Source organism: Nilaparvata lugens, chromosome X (assembly GCF_014356525.2).
Source record: "Nilaparvata lugens isolate BPH chromosome X, ASM1435652v1, whole genome shotgun sequence".
NCBI lineage: Eukaryota > Metazoa > Arthropoda > Insecta > Hemiptera > Delphacidae > Nilaparvata > Nilaparvata lugens.
In genome coordinates this window covers 64,815,832-64,843,683 of record NC_052518.1, presented here as the reverse complement: position 1 = coordinate 64,843,683, position 27,852 = coordinate 64,815,832, and the positions used below count along the sequence as shown (strand labels likewise).

At 34.0% G+C, this 27,852-nt stretch overlaps 1 protein-coding gene across 1 annotated transcript; it reads left to right on the top strand.

Moving 5' to 3' along the window:
• The first annotated feature begins 1,457 nt into the window (after positions 1 to 1,457).
• Positions 1,458 to 17,127, top strand: LOC120354345. Its single transcript, XM_039441356.1, has 2 exons — positions 1,458 to 2,087; positions 16,994 to 17,127. The coding sequence occupies exons 1-2, from the start codon at positions 1,635 to 1,637 to the stop codon at positions 17,039 to 17,041; spliced, it is 501 nt and encodes a 166-aa protein (XP_039297290.1). The 5' UTR covers positions 1,458 to 1,634; the 3' UTR covers positions 17,042 to 17,127.
• The last annotated feature ends 10,725 nt before the right edge of the window (positions 17,128 to 27,852 follow it).

The window sequence follows — 27,852 nt, the reverse complement described above, 5'->3', positions numbered from 1 at the left end:
ATTTTGCTTCGAACCACATGTTCGAAATGAACCATGTTCATGAAATGAACCACATATTTGTGAACATGTTCATGGAATGAACCATATGTTTATGTTTTGTTCTAAAGATGACGAATAAATCTGAAGTATTAAATGTGAAAGGGTTAGAGGTTAGGTTTTATCTAGGTTATATTTAATAATGTGTTATTAGGATAGGTTAGGTTTTTGCTTCGAAATTGCAATATGCTAGAAGGGGCTAGGGTGCAGTAGGAGTTATGGTTTTTTGATGTTTCAAATGTGAAAGGATAGGTTAGGGGGTTAGGATTTTGCTTTGAATCCAAATTATCAAATGTGAAGGGGTTAGGGGTTAGTGGTTAGGTTTTTTTTGGATTATATTTAATAATGTTACATAAGGTTAGGTTGGGTTTTTGCTTTAAAATTGCAATATGCTAGAAAGGGCTAGGGTCCAGGTAGAATTATGCTTTTTGATATTTCAAAGGTGGACAGATAGGTTAGGTTTTTGCTTTGAAATTGCAATATGCTGGAAGGGATTAGAGGTTTTTCAAATTGTTATGTTTAGTGATGTTTAAAATGTAAAAGTGGAGGTTGATGGTTCGGTTTTTGTTTTGAAATGACAATATGCTGACTTAGTTATAGTGTTTTTTAACATCAGTTAAATAACAACTGTTATATTTTATTAGTTATATTTTTCAAAAGTACTCTTGCTTTTATTAAATAAAATGATAATATATTCATTATTATATTGAAGTTAATGATAAATCATCATTGGATAATAATATCTTCATCATATAGAATGACGATTGGCTCCAGTTACAGTGCTCGGTAACCATAATCACAAAGAACGTTACATTCAAAGATTTGACTGAATGGAACGGGAAAAACCCGTTGCTAACGCATGCGCGATACGGTGCTGTCTGAGACAGAGAGTGGTTTGTATAATTTTGTTCCAAAGATGATAAATAAATCTAAACTGAAGTAAAATGAAGTGAATTTGAAATAAATAAATGTTTTAGCTTACCAGCGCCTACTAGAAATTATTTTTACAATTCTGAATACAATCACAAATCTCGGTATTTGTAATTTGTATTGAATTTTAATTCATAATGCGATAGCTTTGGGGTTTACTTAAAATTGATTTATTTGTTGAAGAAGAACCCTTCAGTCATGGGTGCTATGGGTGGTTCTCATATTTGCTGGAGTCAGAGATTCCAAATCATGAATATTTTGTTATTGGAGTTGACAAAACGCCTACTTAGAGCATTGAATGTCACCATCACTTGCACATATCTGATGCCCAACTCAATTTTTACAGACATATCTACTTTGAACTTGGTTAATTTGAAAACAGTTGTAAAATCTGACAAAGCATTTATTGGAACGGTTCCACTTCGATACTCGTTTGATATTCGATACTCGATATATACTTGATATTCGATACTCGTTACAGTCACGGTAAAGCCGCGTTTACACCGGAGTTGGCAACAAAAAATTGCCAACTTCGATTACAGACGCTAGTTGCCGATGGAAGTCTGCAACATGTACTTGCAACCTGGGCACATAGTTTGTTTTTAGGTCTGCAACCTGCAACTTGCAACTAAACTTTACAGTATGTAGAAAATCAGACAGTATGTAGAATGTCGAGTGCTGAAGAGGTTGTTCTTGCTGCGGCAGCGTGTGTTATTTTATCAAAATGTAAAAAACCCAGAAGATACTGGGTTCGACCTTCATTGCAGGCAAGAGCAAAGTATAGCGGCAGCGATCTTTTAAATGATTTGAATCGAGATGATACAGATCCTTTGACGGGAGAATTGAGATGCGATGGCAGTGTAAAAAACTTTTTAAGAATGTCAAGTGACGATTTTGAAAGTTTAATTGTTGGTATTGGACACATAATTAGTAAACAGGATACTAACTACAGGAAAGAAATTCCAGTGCGAGAAAGATTGGCTATTACATTGCGCTTTTTGGCGAGTGGCGACTCTTATACTAGTCTCAGTTATTTTTTTAAAGTTTCCAAAAGTGCGATATCTATTTTAGTGCCAGAGGTTTGTGAGGCTGTTATAGGTTTCCTGAAGGATAACATACAGGTGGGCAAATAAAGAAAATTACTAAATATTGTTATTTTTAGATACCTTTTATTTGTTTACGTTGTGCACTGAGTTAATAAATCTAGACAAAAAAAGTTGCAACCTGGTAGTGACTTGTAAATAAAATATGAACACAAAGTTAAGTTAATGTTTCAAAGTAACACAATTCATAAAATTAGAAATAAATGTATACAACAGAAAAACTCCAAATCAAACAAAGAAACTCTATAGCTTAAGTAATGTATAGCTTAGCTTGAGTAATGTATAGCTTAGCTTACATTATAGCTTAGTTAATGTATTGGCATCTTCATCACCCTCAGGCTCCAGAACCACTTTTTCCCTTCTTGGGATGTTGTAATCAAATTCCTCATTTTAGACTGGACTTCAAGTTTGTTTACTTTTATTTCCTGGGAAATTTTATTCCAAGCATAATTTTTTAAATTTTTGTTTTTAAAATCCGAAAGGGTGTGGTTCCACAAGACAGACTTCTCTCTAAACAACTCTATCAAAGTAATGACCTGATCATTTGTCCACTCCACTTCACTTGAAAGATTTTCCATTGCACTAGCACAAACAACAACCATACACAAAACACAACAACTCACGACGACTAGCCTGCTTGAACTGAGGAACTGACGCAGCGTGACCACGTGGAGCCAACAGGCGGGAGGGGTAGCAGGGTAGTTGCAGACTCAAGTTGCAGCTCAAGTTAGCGCTGCAACTTGCATTGCCGACCGGGGTTGGCAACCGCCTTTGATCTTTACCGACTCCGGTCGGAAAACCAAATTTCGGTTGCCAACTCGCAAAATCGGTCTCCAACTACGGTTGGCAATGAGAGTTGCAGTTGTTTTAATGCGTGCAACTCAAAATTGCCGATAAATGTCGGCAAGCATTGGTTGCCAACTCCGGTGTAAACGCGGCTTAACATATTCAAGATTGTGTTTTCTAATATTATTCGTTGTTTCAATTTTAATATTTTCATTATTCAATTTTTGGTATTTTATTTCGTCCTTTAGGCATCTTACTTTCAAGATAATTGCTACTTTTTCATCAAATTGTCGCGAACGTTTGCTTACATGTATGGCGTTTCCAGCTTGTCCTTTGTTAGCCGAGCATTGGCCTAGCTTCTCATCTTTTGATCATCTCTCTTTGGTAGTGCACATCGCTTCTGGTCTACCTTTTCTTCATCCAAATTCATCTGGCTTATTGAACGTTTTGAATGTGAAATATTACTTCAAATGAATTCTTCAAATGTATTCATCAACTGTGATTCAACTATTTATCAATTTCTTCGTGTATTTATGCTGATAGACTTTGTCAAAGTTCCATAGTATTGTGTTGGTGTCTCTCGTCATTTCTCTAACAACATGGCTTCACCACTTGAAACTCAGACTTTCAATTTCATCATCTCTACCGTTTGGAAATCGATCTAAAAATTCCACAACTTGGAATTCGGATTTTTTGTTTGGAGTTCTACATGTTCCTGTTCACATGCCCATTGGGGGAATTGTCTGCTGTGTTTGATGCTTTCGGGACGATGTCAGGATACACCACCGTCAAAGTCAGACACATCCATCCTAGCACTGAAAATCAGTCTTGTTTTGGCGGTGGCAACTTCTGTCGTTCTTGTGCTAAAAAAGAAGTGTCTTGTTTTGGCGGGGCGAGTCCGTGACTAATTTCTCTACCTGGAAAACAGTCTCTGGTTGTCGCTATCAGCTTTTGACGCTTATGTGAGTTAAGCTGACAGAATAGCTTGGAAGTAAACTGGTTTCAATTTTGGCGAAGACTGTACTTTCTTTGAAATATTCTTTTTAGAACTTGTGTGACTGTAGAAGTGTGGACAATACTCCTGCGTGACATTGTCTCTTATCTCAACCTTATTTAGTTCTATTGCTTCCTCTCTCATTCTCTCTCTCTCTCTCTCTCTCTTACCCGGTTGTGTGCTAATGCTCTCCTTTCTTCAAAACCCCTCAGGGTTTTGTTATTATTTCATACAATGCTTCAGACATAATTATCTACAACCTATCTTGAATTTGACTTTCCCATGCCTAGATTTGTAAATTTCTTTGTGTCAATAATATTCATTACCATCAACTCTTGCTTGTAATATTGTGAATTCCCCCATTCCACCGAGTAGGATTGTATAATATAGTTGATGTAGCATCGTACTGGAGGGTTAATGGTTGAATGTGAGAGAGGGCCGGCCGTGCAAAAAAAAAAACTAAAACTGCAATTCAATTAAATCCTCACTTCTTCACTTTCTCACTATAGGCCTATATCCCTCAGAACCACACTCTCTTGTGAAATACACAATCCCCTACACTGAAATAATTTTACTCTTTCAAGTTATGTGCTCCCAACTTGATAATACCGCCCGTTGTTCTCTCAATAATATTTGTTGGACGAGCGTTAGCAAGTTCTTACTTTTTACTCAAGTTCAAAGTTGTTGCCAGTCTGTGGGTTCGCTTGTTTGTTTGAATGCACTACAATAACTTTAGAAAGAGTTGATCGATCAGCTTCAAATTTTGAACACGCACTCTTCGAACCTTTTTACAGGTCAAGTTCGTTGAACAACAAAATATTTTACTCACTTCTTCGTCCTTTTTCAGGATATAAAAGTAACATTGAAAGTACAGCATGAGACAAAATAACTTGCTCCTGTGTGTCTGCCTGACTATTATCCTTCAGTAGCATACGCGTAATATTAATGATACAAATTGTGATGGCAGTTGCTATGTCGTTGGTATTATTGATTTAACAAAATTTGAATTCTGATTCTGAATCATTTAACCATACGGAGAAACCTATGAAGTCCTATGGATTCACGTAGGCCTACAGCGTAATATTAATAGGAACACAGCTTAATGTTCCTTTTCCAAAGATAATATAACATTGGGCTCCACTGGGATTCTATTCAAATTGAAAAAAATTCTATAGGTAGCTTCAAAATAATTTTGGTCTGCCATCTTCGTTCCGCCACATTGAATCAAAAATTTTCTATGGGAAGGTTTTAATACAAGATTCGAATAATAAAGAATTTCAAGAGACAATGAATGGTGGAAATCGCTCATAAATATATCTAACCGTTTCAAAGATATTCACATTTTAGTGTTGAAGTTTTTGGATATCTGTGATACAGAAATATTGCTCGCCTAGAACAGGATAGATTATTCATCACATATTCTTATCATTATCGTTCCCTAGCAACCTATTTTAAGCGTTTATATAGTAGCTGCTGAGAGAGATTTATGTGATAGATATACCTGAATAATACTATTAAATACTATATTCGACTAAACAACGAGTGACCCAAATGAAGCGATTCAAATATAAAAAAAAGAAAAATGGGAATGCGAAAAATATTATAATATTTGGAACTCCATAACTTATCATTTAATTAAGAGACATTTATAGGATTAATAATTTATTGAAAAACACTAATAATTTAGCAATATTGCACTAATAGTTTTAATTTTAGATGACTCTCTCCTGGATTATTGAGTTATGTGTTGGATATTCCTCAGTGATTGCTGCATCATCTGAGAAAACTCCGTAAAAGTGATCTCTGTTCGAAATTAACAGAATGCTCAAGTATAGACATTTAGAAGAAAACAAACATTTCATTTAATGTTCATTGAAATCGACCACATCAGTATTATTTACACGTGAATTACCGGTAGTGTATTGTTAATGTATTAAGATTTGAGAAGATGATATGAGCATCTTATTGGTTTTTCTCTCAATGATTGAAATGAATGGCTAAATTGCTTTTATATAATCATGAAAATATCACAGTTTATTACATTCCAGTACAATTATCTTGTTTCACAATCCATTTCTAAGTAGAGCTCATAAGTATCGTAATCTTGCCATACAATTACCAAGTTGATTTCATTCAACTTCAGTGGTGCCATTTCACCAAACTGCTAAAGGGGGGGGTAAAAACCAAGGGGTTTTGGGGGGGGAGGAATATACCCCCAAAGGATAGAGGGACCTGGGTTTTTCCCCATAAATGTTACATTAGAAGATGTTATTATATGCTTCATTTTTTCCAATTTTATACAAATGTGGTTGAAGTATCAATACAAACATATACATTATTAGTTATTTAATTCAATCATGGAATATTTATTAGAAATATGGGTCTACAGAGAGGCCCTAGAGTAGGAATACACTGAAACAGATTTCTTAAAAAACATGGAAAAAGATAATTTTTTCTTTTACAATGACAATTTCAACAATTTCATTGTGGATCATATTCTAATTGGAAAATAACTTCCAGTTAGAAAGCTGAAGATACATCAAGCTGTTTCCTTAATTCTCAACAACCCTTTACATACATTTTTGATTGTCTGATTGTGCCCTTTCTTTTGCTTTCACTGTGACATCTTGCAACTTGTTAATTCTCACATTGAAATTTATTCAATAACTCACTTATTGTGCTCTGATCAATAAGTGTACCCATTCTGTATTCAAATTATACCACAGAGAAAAATATATTATTTATTACTCTCTACCCATACTTTCAAGGCAATTTTGCTACATTGTTGATACTGTAGAAGGAATTATACTACTGCTGATAAAGAAAAGTATTAAATCATTATGAGACTCTGAGGATTCGTGTAGATAGACCCGCATTTTCATTATTTATCTGATCCTTGAGGGGGGCCTAGGCCCCCTAGGCAGCTGATTATAAGTAAAAATTGATATTGATATTTTCATAATACAGTACACCTGAAGAATTGGCAAAGTTTATGGTAAGGGGTGAGGAGGTACTCAGCTCTTCCAACTAACATCGGATTAGTTTTGTGCAGTCTACTATAACAGACGTCCCCATATGGATGTTACTATAGACGTATTTATCATCGTATTCAATTTCTGTTTGTTAGTTTGTTTGTATGTCTGATGGAAATCGAAAACGGCTCTAACGATTTTGATTAAGTTTGAAATATAGAGTTTGTGATACGAGAATCATCATTTGGATTAGGACTCATGTTTAGGATAACTCACTGAGGGAACTTAAAAATGATTAGGTACGGTAATAATATTCATCAACCGAGTAGCAGCTGACTGAGAGAGTTTTCCGTCGTCAGTTAAAAACAGTTGATCAAGAGAGTTTTTCATTGTCAGTTGAAAACAGCTGATCGAAAGAGTTTGCCATTGTCAGTTGAAAACGAGACAGATGTGTTGAGTCACCAAGTTTGTTGACGTCATTTTTTTGAAGTTATTGCATGATTCGAGAAAATGGTGCAGAGAGCAGCCGAGTGACAGCAACGCAACGCAAATTTGAATTTAAAACATAATGATTGCGGTAATATTAATCAGGTAAATGCTAAAGTAGTCAGTTTTAATATACCTGAGAAATTGAATTATAGCAATTCATTCACTTCTAAATTTCCATCTCTATGTCTTTGTACTTTCAACTCTGTTTCTTTGATATTGTTATCTTCATAGACGTGAAGTAGATAGATAAGGGTGGGTGTCTTCCATGAGTAAAATGAAATGTCTATTTCCGACTTCTGCAGTTGAATACTTGTAGCTAGTAGTTCTGTGAACAGCAGACCTCGTACAGCATTTATAAACAGATCTCATTGTCAATATGTCACTTCAATTAGCCCTTCGGACATCGGAAAAACATCCAATGACTGATTGGCGTGTATTGACGATGACAATATTACCTGTTATAAATAAAACCGAGAGCATTGCCAAGCTGTAATCATCAAAAGCTAATTTACAAACATGCCAACATACATATACAGACAAAAGCAAATCCCGTCGTTGAAACGTAGAAAAATCAATCATCAAAATATTATCATGAAAAAATAACATTTTCCCGCTATTTTGGGAAATGATAACTGTATATCTTCCAGTATTGAAAATGACATTCAAAATTAAAAACAATACTGAATAATTTTATTATATTCAAAATTCTCGATGTTCGAGTAATTAACCCTCCATTAGGCCTAGACTACATTCAACACAGTAGAACCTATATAATTTGTAGCTTACGGGACCAAGCATTTAATACGAATTTTGGAGGGTGACGAATTATATATCAAGCTCTGCAATATCGAGGCTGATAAAACAAAATACGAGAAAATTATATCATTGATACTGATCCCATCTTTGCCCATAATTAATTTATAATATAGCCTCTATGAATGAATATTAGAAAATATTGTTAAATATTAATTTGACATACTTGTAAAAGATTTCAGAGATCAATACAATTGTTCAAGAGCGAGTTCTTCAACCAAGGGTGTCTCTAGTTATATTATTATATGTGAATCCATAGAACTTTAAAGTTCACTCCGTATGGGTAAATAATTAACAATCAGCATTAGCTGTTATGAATAAATGGGTAAATTGTGGTAATTGCATGCAATTAATATTCCAGCTTACTTATGATAAATCACAACACCCTTTTTTCCAATTCACTTCATCAGTTGATGTGATTTTCGGTCTCCTCATCACTGGAGTTATTAGTTACTGTAGCATAATAATCAGTTACTATGGCATATTAGTGTATTTATTTTTATGGGAATACTAATTACAGTGTTTTTGATGACAAAACTACGAATTATAGAGAAGTTTCAGTGTACTCACTAATCTTGACAATTGACCTATTAAGTGAAGTTATTTTTGTTTTGTGTCAAGAAATTTACTAATAGTTCTATTATTTAAGCTCCAAATAACTGCAGAAAAGAGAGACAACTGCACAAAATAGGAATGATATATAGGACTTATAAAATATATATAGGACTGATAAATAGGAATTATACAATTACAAGATAAGTCATCGACTGATATTACTACGAAGAGGGATAGAAAAGAGTGATAGGTTTCAGAAATAAATTGTCAATGGTCTTGTTAAGAATAGCCTACATGTGGGGATTCATCAGAACAATACCATTGTTTGAAAACCAGTCAGCTCTGCGTAGTACAGTCCGTCCAAGAAGTATAACCTGACTGTCTTGTTTTTGAAGTGTCAGAGATTTGATGTGTCTGACTTTGTCGTTTCTGTACGGATGTAAAAGTGGCCGGTTTTGGCGCCTAACGCACACGCCAATTCGAGACTCTTTCAAAACAGTCTTTCCCTGTCGCTGGCGTACGGTGTCGATGGATGAGATAGTCGCTGTCCACTCCTGTCAGGTTCTGGGTGTGTCGGAGGACTAAGGTGGCGCGTACCCGATGCTTTCATTTCGCCATCGCGTGGTCGCGTGGTCATTGTTGGAGCTTGCTGAACGTGCTGTTCCCTGGGGTACCGTGGATTCCCTGCCTGTCTGCCTGGTTGCATCTCTTTCTTCAAAATTCAACTCAGGTTATGTGAATCTTTTTATTCAATTTTCATTTTACTCATGTATTGCATAATTGTTCATGAAACAATTAACAGTGTGTCAAAACTGGATGACATTGTTCTCTATTTCTAATTTATTCTGTATTCGAACAATTCAATGTTAATTCATATTATTTTTGTAGATATTATTCAGCTTTTACGGCAATTAAAAACATTAAATTGTCCGTACTTATTTGGCAATCGAGCCTATGTACATGAATTCAATATGTTACAGTGTATGTCTCATTGAGAGCACTGTCCTACGATATTTCAAGGTTATAATAATTGTATTATTGATCATCTTATTGTTTTCAATTATCAGTTGACTTATTTGTGAAGCATTTCAATTTCTAACCTCAAATTAATATTCTCATATCTGAATTATTTGTATTGATGTCTAACTTGATATTCAAATCATTGAAGGCCCATGTTGCCTCTATTAATGTACTCAACATTAATAATTGTTTCATTGTATTTGACAGCTACCCTTGGCTTACAAGCGTTTTCATTGAAGGCCTATGTCGCCTCTATTAATGTACTCAACATTAATAATTATTTCATTGTATTTGACAGCTACCCTTGGCTTACAAGCATTTTCATTGAAGGCCTATGTCGCCTCTATTAATGTACTCAACATTAATAATTGTTTAATTGTATTTGACAGCTACCTTTGGCTTACAAGCGTTTTCATTGAAGGCCTATGTCGCCTCTATTAATGTACTCAACATTAATAATTATTTCATTGTATTTGACAGCTACCCTTGGCTTTCTTTATTAGATTCCTCAGTATGTTTCAATATCTAGTGTATTTGTTCCTTAGTTCAAGGTTTAGGGGTTGCTTTGCCATATTTTTATACATTTTGTCTCGTCTTTTTATGCAGTTGATCAAATTCACACTCATCCAATTCTTTAATGGCTGTAGTTTATGCCGCAGATTAACTTTAGTTTTAGCAGTATTTATATGTTCATTTAGTCTATTAATAAAAATTTCTGTTAGATTTTCCAAGTCACACCCCTTCATTATACAATCCCCAGATTCTTTTTTTAGAACATCAATTAGCTGTGGATAATTCATTTTTTCAATGAATTTCACTTGCTCTTTAGGTTCGAGTGTGAGGTCCAAGAACCCCACAACAAGGCCTATTCCGAAGTGGTCAGTGATGCTTGTTTTAAAAATAATGCCTAGAATCTCTTCAGATTTAGGTTTCCTACTCTTATAGAAAATATGATCAAGACAGGATACTGAATTACCTTGAATTCTAGTTGATTTATTGATATAAGATTGGAAACCGTTTAAATGCAGTAAGCTACAGTATTCATTTACAAGATTTGTATTTAGATTTTTAATTATATTTATGTCGCCGACCAAAATAATGTTATCTCTTTCTTTCAATTTTTCTAAGCACTGGCCTAGGTCTTCAATAAACTCATCAACCCGTAATGATGGGGATCTGTAAACTGCAATAATTGTGAAATCTCGCTGCAACTGTGGATCATGAACATCTAGAATAATTGAATTTGCTGAAGCAATGTCAATTTCCAGAGTCTCAGTCCTCAAATTCTCCTTTATAAATATACATAATCCATCAGACTTACCAAATATAGCCAGTGAATCAATTACTTGATAGCCATTTAGATTGAAGTTAAACTCATGATCATCAGACAACCATGTCTCCGACAAAATTATCAAGTGATAATCAGTTTTACAATGCTGCAGCATATATGAAAACTCATCGAAATTACACCTCATGCTGCATATGTTCAAATGTAAGATATTTAAGGAGGATCGGCAGCCTTCATTAAAAATGTTAAATGGTTGAAAATCGAGTATATCTTCTATTTCTATAGTATTATAGCATCCATCTTCAATATTACCGCTAAAATCATCCAACAAAACCATGATGAAAAATAATTCAATTTCGCAAATTGGGAGAATGTACAAGAAAGAAAAAATAAATTAAAAATGTAAAAAATAAAGAAAAGTAAAAGAAGAAGAAGGGTAAAAAATAATTTACCTTCCTTATGAAGTTAGCCTGTGTACAGCCGTGTAATTCAATAGAAAATTAATTTAGTGATTGTTATGCAAAAAGAGATGTAATAAATTGATTTTTTTATGTGAAAATGTGTAATAAATTCACATTATCGTTTATTTTCAAGCTCAGAATTTCATTATAAATCCAAAATTATTGTTTAAAATGGGGATTGTGCTAGTTGGAACTTTTAGTAAGACGTTAGGCCTTTTATGCATAATATTCAAAGGCAAGCATACATTCTCATGTAATTATATCAAGCATTTGTTTTGAGACAAATGAATCAGAATTGAAAGTGAGACTGAGATGTCGAAAGTAGAATATGAATAAGAAATTATTCAAATATATGAACGACTTGTATAGTAAATAGTAAAAACGCAGTGTGGTGGTTGTTATCATAGCAAGAACTTTAAACAATGGTAGAATTTGGAAGACAAAAAGATAGTGATAGATAGTGACAAGAAACTAAGAATACGGGGGAAAGGAAGGCAGAGAAATTCTTTACTCTATCATAATATTATCAACAAAGATGTTATCCTGACTTTATCATCACCTCTCTGAAATATCGATAATTCCACCTTCCGAATGAGTTAGAAAAACAAACCACCGAAACACGTTAAAGAATCCAATCCAAAAACAACAATTTTATCATCATTCTCTGTCAAGAAGAACGAAACTGATAGACACATCTCAATCTCACTATGAAAGCCTTATATTATTCATTGGACACCCCAATTAAGCACAAGTGAAATAAACAAATTAAAAGAAATTTAAACTAAAGAAATCCAAATTCAAGAGATTTAAACTTAATAAATTCAAGTACAAGAGAAAATTTTTTAAAAAAGAAAAAAAAATTCAAATGAATTGAAGAAATTCAAGCAACTTAAATCATACTTTTCAACTCAAAATAGTAAGTACATAATTATATTCATTCCAATTCATAAATTACATTACGGACTGAAAAAAGTTTTCTATTTGTTAATTACTGTCCCACTACTCTCAATGTAACTCAAATCCTCCTCATCTCTTAGAATTTTAACCACCTTACTGTCTACACTCCGCAACTTGACTCTACCGGCATGATCAATCCACACTCGACGCGCATCATTATCTCCAAGCATCAATTTAGCGTTTGCGAATATCTTCCTTATTTTCGCCATTAGAGATTTGTTCAGGTAGATCGGATTGTTTCCCTGAACATTGATGTCGTTCGTCGTGAATGACTTGCAGGACCGCCTGTTTCTCAGCAACGCTTCCGCATCTCCACGCCGCACCAAATGCACCACTATGACAGGAGTCGCTTGATTTTTCCGCTTTGGCAGCCTATGACACGCGTCAATCGATGTGGCGCCCAACTTAACGTTGAGAGCCTCTGCAATTCCAATAATACGTTCAGCAATATTTTCGTTTTCGAACTCCGGCACGCCAAAAATGTCAACGGTATTTTTACAGCTGTACTGTTCAAGCTCGTCCTGGTTCAGCTCAGTTTCCCTTAATTTGGCTTTTAACCTGGAGTTTTCTTCAAGTAGGTTTGAAATCTGCTCCCGTTGCTTGCTTATTTCCTGCATGTTCATCTCCAGCAACTCCTTACACACAGCAATCTCGGTACTCAGTCTTTGATACAAGTTGTCACTAAGTTTGTCCAGCAATTTGTTCATTTGGTCGAGTGTTACAGGCTGTCCCTGCACTGCTCCTCCGGCCACCAACCCATGACTTGGGTTAGACTTTACAGGAGTGGAATCAGATACGGCCCTCTGACGACCCACTATATTGATACAAGTTTGACAGTTCCATGCTTTTCCACTAAGCACCTCAATATCATTTTCTTTTAGACCGACACAGCCCCCATGAAAAATCAAATCAATCAAATCAAATAATTTTTATTTTGCATCAAAACAAATACAACATATTATAGTACAAGTTCCTTCTCTTGAGTATAATAACATACTGTAATTTAAAACTAAAAAATATATATAATAAGAGAAAAGGAAAAAAACAAACTTATGATTTTCACAGAGCAAAATAAAATTACTACTAACAAAATAGAACAAAGTATTTCACCCGTTAGTAGGAGCTGACAACACTGCTAATTTTTATCAAAATGTACTTTCACACATGCAGACACACACACTCTCACACATGCATATGGGAATCAATTTGAGCTTTACCATACAATTCAATAATAAATAGTCACAACCAACAACTAATTCTTGATTAAACTATTCATTCCATGGTAATAAAACAAGGCTTAGATTGCTCAAGTATAGATGACATTATGAAGAGAAAAGCAAAAAATAATAAACACTAGCTTTAAAAATAAACATACAGAATGTCAACAAGGAAAAATAAATACCTCACTTAGAAGTAAGACATTACAACAACAGTATCACAGTACAGACAAAATTGTGAAAAAATTGCAATAATAATAATAATATCAAATTAAAGACAAGGTTGTATATAAAAAAAACCTAATTAATGAGTACACAAAAATATTTGAGTTCATCAACACCACTGAGATGGTGTTTAATTATAGACAAAGTCGTAGAACTCATCAATGAGTACAACAAATAAAAAATAAATTAATAAAGGTAAAAAATAAAAGTATTATAGTTCATTAAACATCATTAAATCTTCAAATGATAAACTCAAAAGCCATTTCTTTACTTTCACTTTGAACTGTGTCAAAGAATTGATTCTCCTTATGTCAGTAGGGAGCAAGTTGTAATATTTGCATCCTAAAAATACAAAACTCTTTTTATACCTGGTACAATAAGGCCTTGGTGTTGCTAGCAACTCTCTTGTTCTTTGCCGTGTTACCACTTCACCCATTGGATGAGTTTCAGGCGCAATCCCCATATTTCGGTTCCCACTCATTTTAAAGAACAACGACAGCACCTTGCTTGCACCTTGCAACGACATGCTTCTCAAGGGCAGAACTTGCAAAATTTTGAAATAAGGGAACGAGTGAATCCTTCTTTTAACACCACAAATGATGCGTATTATGGCTTTATGTAGAATTACAACTGGATTATAGTGACAAGCATATGTTGACATCCAGCAAGATAATCCATAATCTAGTTTTGAGTGAAAAAATGCAAAATACAATTGACGGAGAATATATCTAGGTAAGAATTGTTGAAGATTATAACATTTCCCAATTATTAAAAAAAGAAGTCTACATTTCAAATTTGTTATGTGACTTGTCCAAATTAATCTGTCATCCAAAGTCATACCAAGATACTTCAAGGAATTAGCTTGATAAATACTATTACATTTACATGACTGTGCTTGACAATCTATCTCGTGATACTTTAAAGGGACTGAGAATTCAAAAACCGTTGATAGGGAGAAATTAATGAAGTTAGTTTTAGAAGCATTTAACACTATTTTGTTCCCATCAAACCAGAGTCTCAAATTGCTCAAGTCTGACTGTAACATCATTTGTAATTCATTTATACTATTAGCTGAATAGGCCAGTGCAGTATCATCAGCAAATGATGTTACAGATCCATGAAAATTCAATGAGAATAAGTCATTTATATATACTAAAAATAAGAGAGGCCCCAGGACTGAACCCTGAGGGACTCCACAATTGCTGTTTACAACCAATTCACTATTAATACCATTTATACTAACACATTGGCTCCTATTCTCTAAATAAGATTTAAACCACTTTAAGGGGGTTCCACGAACCCCAGACATGAACAACTTATTTATCAATATATCATGATCAACAGTGTCAAAAGCTTTTTTAATATCAAGGAAGAGCCCTGAAACTTTCATCTTACCACGAGTATTCAAACTATTATAAATATTTGTCATAAAGTGATTCAGCACAATTTCAGTACTCAAACCCTGTTGAAAGCCGAATTGGCCACTGTAGAAGAATTTGTTAACATTGAAAAAATCTACAATTCTCTTCTTTACTAGTTTCTCTAGTATTTTAGAAAAAAACTGAAAGCAAAGATACTGGCCTGTAATTGGCAATATCAGTTTTTGAACCTTTTTTATAGATAGGCACAACTTTGGCTATTTTCAAGGCATCAGGGAATACTCCACAAGAAATACTACTATTGAAAATGTCACAAAGAACGGGAATAATTGATGTAGACACTATTTTTAATAACCTACCACTAAATCCATCCATGCCTGGAGACTTGACATTCTTTAAACTCTGAATTAACTTATCAATTTCATCAAAATGAAAAGGCTCAAGGAATATTGAATTGTAATAATTTTTTATTTTAAATTTATTCCTTAACAGTTGCTTATTTTCATCAGATGAAGGTTTCATGGAAGAAGTTACTTCAACCGCTGATTTAGCAAAATAATTATTGAACTCCTTAGCTACAGTCTGATCTTCTCTAACAATTGTACCTCCTATCTGTAAACTAATTGTTTGTTTTCTTGACGCTTGACCACACAATTTATTAATTTCTTTCCATTGTTGCTGGATAGGTAAGACATTGAGATGAGAAAAATACCTGTGTTTTTGTTCATTTATCCACACAACTAACTTTTTCTTAAATTTCAAATAATCTGATTTTAATTTATTGTCATTTGGATTTCTGGACATTTATTTGTAGAGCTTATCACGATTTTTTATAGCAGCACACAACCCTTCAGTCATCCAAGGTTTCAATTTCTTATCATGACTGGTTAAATTTACAAGAATAGTGTACTTTGACTGTTTTAAGTAATTATTCAAAACACCAATAAATGTATTGAGTTTAAAGTTAACATCATTAGAAAAATATACCGAACTCCAGTCATGATGCATTAGTAAGCTTTTTAATTTATCATAATCTATTATTGATTTCTCTGAAAATTCCTTGACAGTTTGTGCACGAAATCTTAGATGGTTGCACAACTTGTTGATTACAAACACCACACAAACTCATAATAGCTGATTCAGTACGGTAACGTTAGAATCAATATACTTATAAAAGAAAAAACCCACACAGCGTTGATAACTGGTAATAATTGCAAAAAACCCGATTTTAGTACACGGCCGCACAGGAAAGAATATTCTAGCAGTTCATAGCCAACTGCTGTTAGATAAGATAGAGAGAAAACAAAATCCGTCCATTCACTTGGAGCTCCAAGCGAAGACAAGAATGTATGTAACATTGATTCTGAACTTGTGTAACATTGAATTTTTCAACATTAACTTTATTGTATCATTTAAAATTTTCTATTTTCAATTCAGGTGTCATTAACATTACCTTATCAATTGTTGTCAGTCTTCAATGGTCATTAGTATCATTAATTTACATTCATTCAAAATTTTGTAATTATTTCATTTCTAACAGTTTTATTTCATTTTGTGATAAGACTCAGCTAAAGATCTTCATTCGATTTAATTTCCATTCACTTGTTTTTGTATGTGGTCTGCCTATTATTTCATTGATATTAAATCTCAACTTGTTTACTCATTTTGTCCTTTATTGGCATACTCCCAGCACTTCATGCTATCAGTTTTTTATGCACAGAATCCAGAGATTTATTTTGTAGGTATTAATATCAATTATCATTTACAGTCCACTGCCCTGACTTTGGATTCTGCCACAATAGTGACTGATGGCTGATTTTTGAGATTAGAAGAACATACTAAATTGATTGGAGCTCACAGTCTTGCACCTTACAACAAACAGCTTTGTACAGAATTTATTTCAAATGGATTGATGGAAATATTCCTTTATATACACTAATATGTAAGTTAATAAATCAACATGAGTCTTGGATTAGACTTCACTTTGTTATGTGACACTCAAGAATTGTACAGGCCTATTTTGTTTGAATTCAATTACAGTAAAAACTACAAAACTGCTTGTGTTGTGACTTTATTACAGTACCTCATTGAATACCCCAAGGTGTGTTTCAAGTTTCGTATTGGACAAGGTGAACAATATTGTTCAGCCCTGACTGTATTCTGTCATATTGTATCATTTTGCTTTTAAAGAGAGAATACATTTTTAACGTACATTTAGCCTATTTGAATAACATCAAGTACCTATATAAAATTTCAAAATTCAGAATAAATCTTCAGCCACTAATACCCCTCATCTACACCAACTAAGCCATCTGTAAGTCTGCAATAATATTAATCTACAATTATTGGTCGAAAATGCAAAAAATAAATAGGAATTTACAAAATTGATATGAAAAAAACGGAAAATGTCAATTTTTATTTCATGATGTATTAATTACAATTTTGTATGACAGATCATATTATTTATAGAATTATAAAATTCATTAAGGTATATAACTAAGGTATACCTCACTTACCATACCCAACCTACCTCACCCTACCTTTCCTACCTTACCTATCCTAAATGAGCTAAACCACCCTATCTAACCTACCATAACCTACTCTTCCTCACCAAACCTACCCTACCTAAACCACCCTACAAAGCTCACTTTATCTAATCTATAAGGTGATATGGCAGGCAAAGATCTCCCCCCAGTGGAGTATGAAGCACAGAGGGTGCTACTCACTCCTGTACAGTTGTAAAAGGCTATTGGGTGGTTGAAATCTGCCTCGTTTGATTGAATAAAGAAATAATGTATTGATTATGTTATAAAATGAGATTATTTATTATTATTATTATTATCATTTCATTCATCACATGACAAGTGAGTGTTTATTGCAGTCAAAGTCGGCCTTTGGCTAGTGTTCTGAACAAAGCTCAGGCTAGAGCTACCAGAGGACTGTAATTTACTATTTAAATAATCAAATACAAACAAGGGGCAAAATTTAATCTTCAATTTGAGCCAGGTTATTTGTACAGTTGAACTCTGCATCAATGAACAATGAAAAAGAGCAAAAACTCACCAAATTTATTCCAATCTTGACTACTTGCCCTTTGAAGCCTTTATTAGGTGTTTTGGTCAGGTTCAGGGTGGGATGAAATCGGGGAAAAGACAGGTTTTTGCTTCCGGGCTGCCTTTTTGCGTTCAACTTGCAGGCCATACACTGTGTTTCGATCAAAGCTCAAACTGGATTCTTTATGAATTCAAATCTGATCCAAATTAATTCAATTCAATACTATTTACGCTGTTATATTCATAATTCACACACACGACACTCAAACAATTATTTACAAGAAATTTCCGATCGAAATTACATGACAAACACAAATTCGGTCTTGCACAACAACGGGGTGACGAGACAAGACAGAATAAAAAAAACTAGGACGACAAGGCCAAAGCAGAAGGATGGTCTGCGCTGGCGCAAACACAAGCCTACTATTGGCAGAACTGTAGTCTGGCATTCTGGCGCTACAATTCGAATTCTCTGGCCAGACCATACCCCCGCCTCTGAAAAACTATTTTTCAGCCAAGTTACAAAACTGAAAAAACCACGGAAAGGAAAAATCCAGATATGCCATAAAAACAAAACACCAACACCAAAAAACAACACGAAAGAAAAAAATGTAACAATCACAACAACTATTGAGTTGGGAGTGGATATAATTTTGTTACTGGTCTTTTACGGAAACAACGATTACACTTAAAGACACAAATACAAATAATAGAGCGAGCAGACAGTATCCAGAATTTCTGTCTGATCGAGGACAACAATAACGAAGGTCCAACATGACAATTCTTCTTGTGATGATAATCAATTAACATCGATACGAAAGAGTCGGATTTTGGTAAGATCATCTGATGACAAGTCTCAAACTCAAGTCCAGCATGAGACAAACGACCACCGACGTGAATCACACCTCTATCAATGAATGGAGACAGGCGACGTAGGCACATAGAACAATCTTCTCCCTTCTCTAATTGCACAAATTCAGATGAAAAATGTATCTTCTGTACCACTTTACATAGATACTTCTCAGCAACATCGAAATCTGATTCTTCTGATTGGGGTAAGATTCGTAAAAATTTGAGAACAAGAATTACAATTCTCAAAAGACGACCATAATCCGAACAACGACCAATCAATGAATATATTGCATTGCTGTTACACTCAGGAGATTTTGTGACTGTCAACACTGACGGTTTTTTCGCCTCGGGTGGATCCACTATCTCTTCCATTTGAGTTTGGACAGGCCAATCGCATTCGTCCTCTGCTATCCATGATGGACCTGAGAGCCACAACGGAAAGTTCACAAGCTCAACTGGAGATAAACCTCTAGGCAAACAGTCAGCGGGATTTTCAATTCCGGCAACATGCATCCACTCCTGTATACAAGAATCCTGTATTTTTGAGACGTGATTACCAACAAAAGTTTGCCATTTCGCGGATGGAGCATTAATCCAACACAAGGTGACTGTAGAATCAGAGAGTGCATCAATACGAGACACATGACAACATTCACTAATAATAGTGACTACTGAATTCATGAGTTCTGCCAACAAGAGTGCCGCATACAACTCCAAACGAGGTATTGAAACAACTTAAGATGGTGCCACCTTGGACTTTGAACACAATAATACAACTCTTGGCTCCTCGCTCTCCTTCTGCGACTTCACATAGATAACTGCACCATAACCAGACAATGATGTGTCACAAAAACCAATCAAACTGATGTGAGAATCCAGAAACAAACCAACGTGACGTGGAACAGCAAATTTCAACAATAGAGGCAACTCTTTTTGACAATTCTCCCAAAGAGTGCATATAGACTCAGGCGGCTTCTCGTCCCAATCCACTCCTAATTTCCACAGTTTTGGGACAAGACACTTTAGAAATAATGTAAACGGTGACAAGAGACCAAGTGGATCATAGATACGAGCCATCACTGACAGAATAGAACGCTTAGTAGCGACGACCTCACCACTCTTGACTGAAAACTGAAACAGATCAGTACTAGGTTGCCAATTCAATCCCAAGATAGCCAAGGAGTTGTCTGCTTCGAAATCCTTGTACGAAAACGATTTCTCTTCCTCCGAGAATTTCTCCAACATTGATGGTGAATTTGAAGTCCACTTTGTGAGCGAGAAACCTCCTCCCTCAAACAGCTGCTTGGACTGACAATACAGCTCCGCGGCCTCTGACTCTGTGGCGACAGATGTGACTAAGTCGTCCATGAACATGTCTCTTGGTATTCTCGCCTTGGTTGCTGGAAAACGATTTCCATCATCCTCTACAAGCTGGTGGACGGTGCGAAGCACCAAATATGGAGAGCTTGAAACACCAAAAACAACACAATTGAGCTGATAAATTTCGATTGGATCCTCTGGCAAAAATCTCCACAATACACGCTGATAACGACGGCAGGAATCCTCCACTAATATCTGTCAATACATTTGTTTAATGTCGGCAGTTAGTGCGATTGGGAACAAACGAAAATTAACTAACAAAACAAAAATGTCAGTCTGCAATTTGGGACCAGCATGAAGAACCTGGTTCAATGACAAACCAGATGATGTTCTGGAACCAGCATCAAATACAATTTGGATGGGCGTGGTAGTGCTGCTTGCTTTCACGATGGCGTGATGTGGTATGTAGTAACCACCTCGGTCTGTCTGATCTGCTACAAACGACATGTGACCCTGACGTAGGTAATCGATCAATATTTCATGATATGAAATACGAGTATTGCTGTCAAGCTCTAGTCATCTCTCCAAAGTCAGTAGTCTGTGTTTGGTGACAGCATACGAATCTCCCAAGCTGCTGGGCGGCTCCGCAAATGACAAGGCAACAACAAAACGACCAGAATTCACACGATGTACAGACTTCCGAAAATTTACCTCACACTCCAACTCTTCCAGTTTCAGTTGACAGCTTGGTGCAGGGCACGATTCCAACTCCCAAAAACGTTCCACAAAACTATCCAACGATGGACTACCAATGAATGGACTACAGATGGCTGTAAAACAATTCGACACATTCGTTGTTGAAGTGATAATCAGCGCTCTCCCCATCAGAATGTGACCAAAGACACTATTAACAGTCATCAATTTGTGCGATTCACCTGTACTAGGACTCCCACTTAGCAAGTAAGGAACTAACTCCGCACCAATGATGCCATCTATTCTACTAGGAGGGTAGAATTTGTCGTCAGCCAGTGTGAGATTTTCAAGATGATGAAGTTTGGATCTGTCGATTTCACAAGAAGGCAACTTGTCGATGACTTTATCTACCACTGTGGCAACCATCGAAAACTTGATGGTAGGATCCAACTTCGACTGAATCGACACACAAGTACGACCTTGAACTTCACTAGTACCACCACCGAATACATGAACAACGGTTTTCATGGGCTGGAATGGTAGTCTCTAATGCCGACACAATTTGGCTGTAACAAAATGACACTGACTCCCGGTGTCAACCAAGAAACGAAAATCACAAAGCTGATCATTACAATCTCGAACATGTGCAGTGACGGTCGACAACACAACGGTCGAATTTTCTACATTGTTGGATGTAGAACAATAACTAGTAGGTGATGTGCCACCTGCCTTGGAGTTCGACGAGGACGCAACACCTTCATTGGAACTTGATCTGGAAAAGTGCAATAAAGAATGATGAGATTCTCGACATTGAGCACACTGAGTTTTACTATGACAATTTGAAATAGGCATCGACTTGCGCCCATGGATCGTTATAGCGGGTCAATAATGCCTGCCAAATTATTTGATAATTGTTAGCCAATGGTGGCAAATGACGACAAATATTTGCTGCTTGTCCAGTAAGTCTACTTACAAGATATTGGACCTTCTGCTGATCGTTCAAATTCTTGTTGTCATGTACCAATGCCTTAAATAGTTCATAAAAAACCGACCATTGAGTCTGGTTCCCATCAAATTTCGAAAGGTCGATTTTAGGCAGTACCGACTCAGACACGACCGGCTGTGCATTAGCTGCTGTAGCTGCCGAAGATTGAGCAATAGCATCAGTCGCCTCTTTCTGTTTGAGAGTGTTAGCCGCTACTTCAATATACTGAAACAGATCTAGGTGTGAGTCGTTGAATGCTACAACATGATCTTTATTCAACTCAAGTTCCAACTCATTAACCACTAATTCTGTCTTTTCATAATCCGAAATGGTCTGAGACACCCGAGGATACAAGATTGAAAATTTCTCAGCAACTTTTGGATCAGAGACATTTTTAGACAGTTCATAAATTCTTTGCAATCTGGCATACAATTGTTCCAGTTTAGCGCGATGCACCCTGATTTGTTTCTGTAATTTTTCCTCCATCTTTAACTCATACACAAAACAATTCAGCCCCGACAATACAAACAACAGACAATAAAACAAGAATGAGTTCAAAAACTAGATGAAAGGAAGAATCACGACTAGTAAGTTATCAAAGTTAAACTTTGATTATCAACACTATTAAATTTTATAAAACTTTAAAGTGAAAAAGCACTCACATTATTTGATGTGGCAACGTCCGTTTCGTGCTGGTATTGCACATTTTCAAGCCAAACAGGAACTGAAGTGTTTAAGGTTATGAGGGTGAAATTTGGTTGAGGTGGAGGGGAGTTTTGGTGGTTGATGGAGGAGTATTTAAATGAGTTTGTCAAACAAGGTGTGGGAGGAAAAGTTGATTTGGTCATTTAGAATATTGTTTGGCTGTTGTTTGGTGTGTTTGTATATTTCGAACTGTTCTAGTACATTTAATTTTCTGTTTTTGTGGGAATAGTGGAGTATTTCGAGGTTGTTGTCAATGTCAGGGTGTGTGTGGTCAGTGGAGATAATGTGTTCTGCAAAGGTGGAACGGGAGGATGGATGGGTAATGGCTCTTGTGTGTTCTTTGAATCTTATATTGAAATTTCTAGCTGTTTTACCTATGTAGAATTTGCTGCAATCTCTACAATTTAGCTTATAAATTCCTGGTCTATTGTATTGATTTTGAGAGATGTTGTGTGGGGACAAGAGTTTTTTTAGTGAGTTTTTTGTTCTGTATGCAACGTTGTATTTTATTTTCTTGAATGATGCTGCTATTTTGTAAGTTTTATTGTTGTGGTATGTGAGGGTGACGAATGGTGTATGATTATCAGTGTTGTATTTGTCCGAGTTTTGCGGATTGTTCTTGTTGTTTTTGATTTTTTGTAGTAGTTTGTCAATCATTGAGGGTTTGTCTCCATTGCACTGATAATCATACACCATTCGTCACCCTCACATACCACAACAATAAAACTAGAAATTTCAATATAAGATTCAAAGAACACACAAGAGCCATTACCCATCCGTCCTCCCATTCCACCTTTGCAGAACACATTATCTCCACTGACCACACACACCCTGACATAGACAACAACCTCGAAATACTCCACTATTCCCACAAAAACAGAAAATTAAATGTACTAGAACAGTTCGAAATATACAAACACACCAAACAACAGCCAAACAATATTCTAAATGACCAAATCAACTTTTCCTCCCACACCTTGTTTGACAAACTCATTTAAATACTCCTCCATCAACCACCAAAACTCCCCTCCACCCCAACCAAATTTCACCCTCATAACCTTAAACACTTCAGTTCCTGTTTGGCTTGAAAATGTGCAATACCAGCACGAAACGGACGTCGCCACATCAAATAATGTGAGTGCTTTTTCACTTTAAAGTTTTATAAAATTTAATAGTGTTAGTAATAGTGGAAACAAGATGGATTGGAGCGTTTCGTGTGTGGTTACTTTGATTGTAGCACCGAAACCCCACTTCAGAGATAGAATCATTTGATACTTTTATTTTCCAAGAAGGATTTTGCCTCTTGTCTAATAAAAATATTCATCATTCTACTCTGGATCCTAAACTAACAAATTTACCATTTCCATTAAGTTGATAATGCGTTGGCAATAAATAAAATACATTGCATCTGATTACTTTTATTGAAAACTTTTCAAGTTTACAAAATAAAGAAATGTTAAACAATAAAATAGAAACTTATTACTACCAAACCTATTCTCTGAATTATGTTTTTCTTTTTAACAAGACCTAATTTTTAAAATAATAAACAAATTTTACTGATCTTCTCAAATAGATGAGATTAATTAAAATTTCTACTCACGTGAATTTACCCAAGATTCCACATTTAATTTTAATCACCTTAAAAATTTTAATTGACACTTTCAAAAGTTACATTAATAAACAAATTTTCTACTTTATGTTTAATTAAACAAATAAATGAAATAATAAGCTATTAATTAAAATTTTACAAATAAATGTGGAGCAACCAAATTTTTTGTTCTATCTCGTGGAATTCTCAGGTGAAAAAGGTACAGATCAAACAGGATATTTTATGAACTTCCTCTACCTAGAGCAACTAAATCTCAATGCTACTGAAATCTGAGTTATATAATTCAATGTATCAATCAACTAAAAGTTAAATTTTAAGTTATAATCTGGTTATTTAATTTGTACAATGTCAAAACTTTATAAAAAATTAAATAAACTATTGTTACAATTCAATCGAGTTCATTTATTCAACCTGATTTATCGACATTAAAAGGCGGCAAGTTTAAAATTTTGTTTTGGCGGTACAAGATCGACAAGTTTGAATTACAAAAACAATTCTCTCAAGTTAACTTGATAATATTTAGTGTAACATTTTTCATTATTTTTCCTAACATTACAAATGCCCGCCTTCAACAATAAAAAAAATTATTTTCAATTTTGAAAAAATTTAAAATTGATTTTTTTTTTTTTTATAAGTGTAATTACACAAAGTATAGAAATTCTGAATCAAGATTATTACATCTAATATACTGAAATAATTATTTTTTTTATATATATAAAGCAATTGCATTAAATTCTCATAGCAAAATTTTAAGTATGTCAAAAAATATTCAAATGATTATTAATTCATATAAGAAAATTACAAAATTATTTCCGTTACATTTTTATGCATAACAATCTAGAATGTATATAGTCGAAATTTTCATCAAAATGAATACATTATAGATATAAACAGATTTGTCAAATTGTAAGAATAAAATTCCATAAGTTAATAATAAATGAATATAGATTATTAGAATACAAAACAAATATGGAATAAATCAATGATGTATAGTGGATATATTCATGTTATAAAAAACATTCTCAAATACTCATACTCAATTATAGTCTATTTACGAAGAATAATTCTATATATGAAGACACTTTCAATATTTACGTCGATGAATGTTTTTTGCGATGAAATGTTTTATGTGATGATGAATGATGATGAAGAATGTTTTTATTCCAATGAATGCGAAGATGGTAGCAGTATAGAACTCTAGAAGTTCTTGTAGACCAACTCGTTCTTGAAGTACCATGGAATTGTAGTCATCAGTCATCATTGAAGAATTATAGTCACAAATTGTAGACATCGCAAACATCTCGTTTCATTTTTCTTAGTGCTTCTAAAATTTTTTAGAGTGATTTTTCCTTCCTTTTTATTCTCGAAGATAACATAAGAGAATACAGATTTCAGACACATCTTATGCAGTAATAACTTGTAGATACATCGTGAATAACTTGAAGATATTGTAGATTTCAGTCATGATATTTTTTTTTTTTTTTTTTTTTTACAGCATCAATGAGAAAGTTCATTTGATAGAAGTTCTTGTAGAAATAACTATTTTATTCGATAGTTCTTACGAGTTTTGAAGATCAATTTGACATTTTGTAAAGCAGGAACATTGTTTATAAAAATCCATTAGACTTGGATTTAGATGAAGATGTTTCAAAAATCCATTAGACTTGGTTTTATGCGAATCTCGAAGATCAATTTTAACAATTTTTTACAACTGGAACATTTTTGGATTTAGATGAAGATGAAAGTTCATTTGCAGGCACATTCATAGATACATCTCGTTATTTTTTAATCACTCATTTCTTTTACTTCTCACTTTTACATGTCTATACTCGTTTAGATAGCACTTTTATTTGTAGTTGTAGTTGCATTATGTGCAAGTGGAAAATTTTGAAAGGATTAACTTAAGGAACGGAGTGAGTTGCTAGAAAGGATTCACTGTTGCCAATATCTAGAAAGGAATAGCTTTTTTAAGGTAAAGTAAATTTTAGGTAAAGGTTTCTTGCAATGCAAAATCTTGAAGTTCTTGTGACTATAATTTCTGGAACACCTCTATGTGGAATGACATCTTTACGCTGTGGAATGGAGTTAGGCCACATCTCAGCTTGAAGTTCTGCGACGAAGTTCCATACCACTACCATTTTATTTTCAGCAATTTCGTTGTTGTAGAATATTGAAGATTCGAAGATATCATTCACATTTGTATCATACGTTGCAGTGTTATTCGATGCACTAGTAGTCACTTTCACTTCAAGAATGTATGAGCATTTAAGAATAAAAAATTATTATTTAAATTTTTAATAAGAATAAAATATATATATATTTTTTTTAAAGATAAGTTTTAGAATTGACTATTACTCAAAAATATAGTTAAGTTGATAAATCGTCAGCCATATTTCAAACAAAATGAATCATGAATATTGTAAGTTCATGAATTTATCCACAAATTTCAAGTAAATCATAAAATAAAATATTGACAGAAGAGTTATACTAAATATTTAGATAGGATATTAGTGATCAATAGCATATGAATCAATTTTAATTAAACAATATTATTATTTCAAGTACATACACATTATTATTACTGAATACAAGTGAATATAGAGTAAATATATCAAATATATCAATTATCATGAGTACCTCAACAATATTTGAATACATATTTGACAGATTAACATAACAATCATCATTAATACATTTATAATATTTTTCAAGTCATTGTGAACAAAATACATTTTCAAATTATTCAGACAGTTAGGTAATAGCAATATTGTATTATTTATTCCTTTATTTAAATAGTTTCAATAGTTTTCAGCAATTTATTTTCAATTAATTTGAACATTCATTATTTTATTAATCATTAATGTCAATCATTTGTTTATGAATTTACTATAAAAGTAGGAAATTAAACACAATGAAATTTGAATATTATTTATAAATTTTCCAAAACTTTCAAAATACGTTTCATCAAGTCATTTAAATCATTGTATTACCAACACAAGCTACATGGTCATTCATAAGCACAAATTACATTACACAAAATTTATGAGCATCCCTTAAGACTTCAAGGTCAGGATTTCTTACTCAAACAAAATACAATTATAAATCAATAATTACTAATACATACCAACAAGAATACTAAACAACAGTACCAATACAATAGATTTCATGACTCAATAAAATTTATTTGAATTACATTATTATTTTAAACAAAGTTTCATTTTCTACAGTTGATTTAACAAAGTGTTATAGTATTCAATTGCATATTTTTATTTTAGAATGATTCTCAAGCCATTGATCACGTAAGTTTAGAAAAATTAATCATCTTTATGGTAAAAACGCTTCATCATAAACTTATTTACTTTCAAAATTTTTCCAGTTTTTATTTCTTCAAGTTCATAACAACCCTTTCT

What these genes read in the sequence shown, in the direction of transcription:
- LOC120354345 (XM_039441356.1), top strand. Translation starts at nt 1,635, where the DNA reads ATGTCGAGTGCTGAAGAGGTTGTTCTTGCTGCGGCAGCGTGTGTTATT. An exon ending in TCCTGAAGGATAACATACAG is followed by an intron (nt 2,088 to 16,993) that starts GTGGGCAAATAA and finishes TATCATTTACAG; the next exon opens with TCCACTGCCCTGACTTTGGA.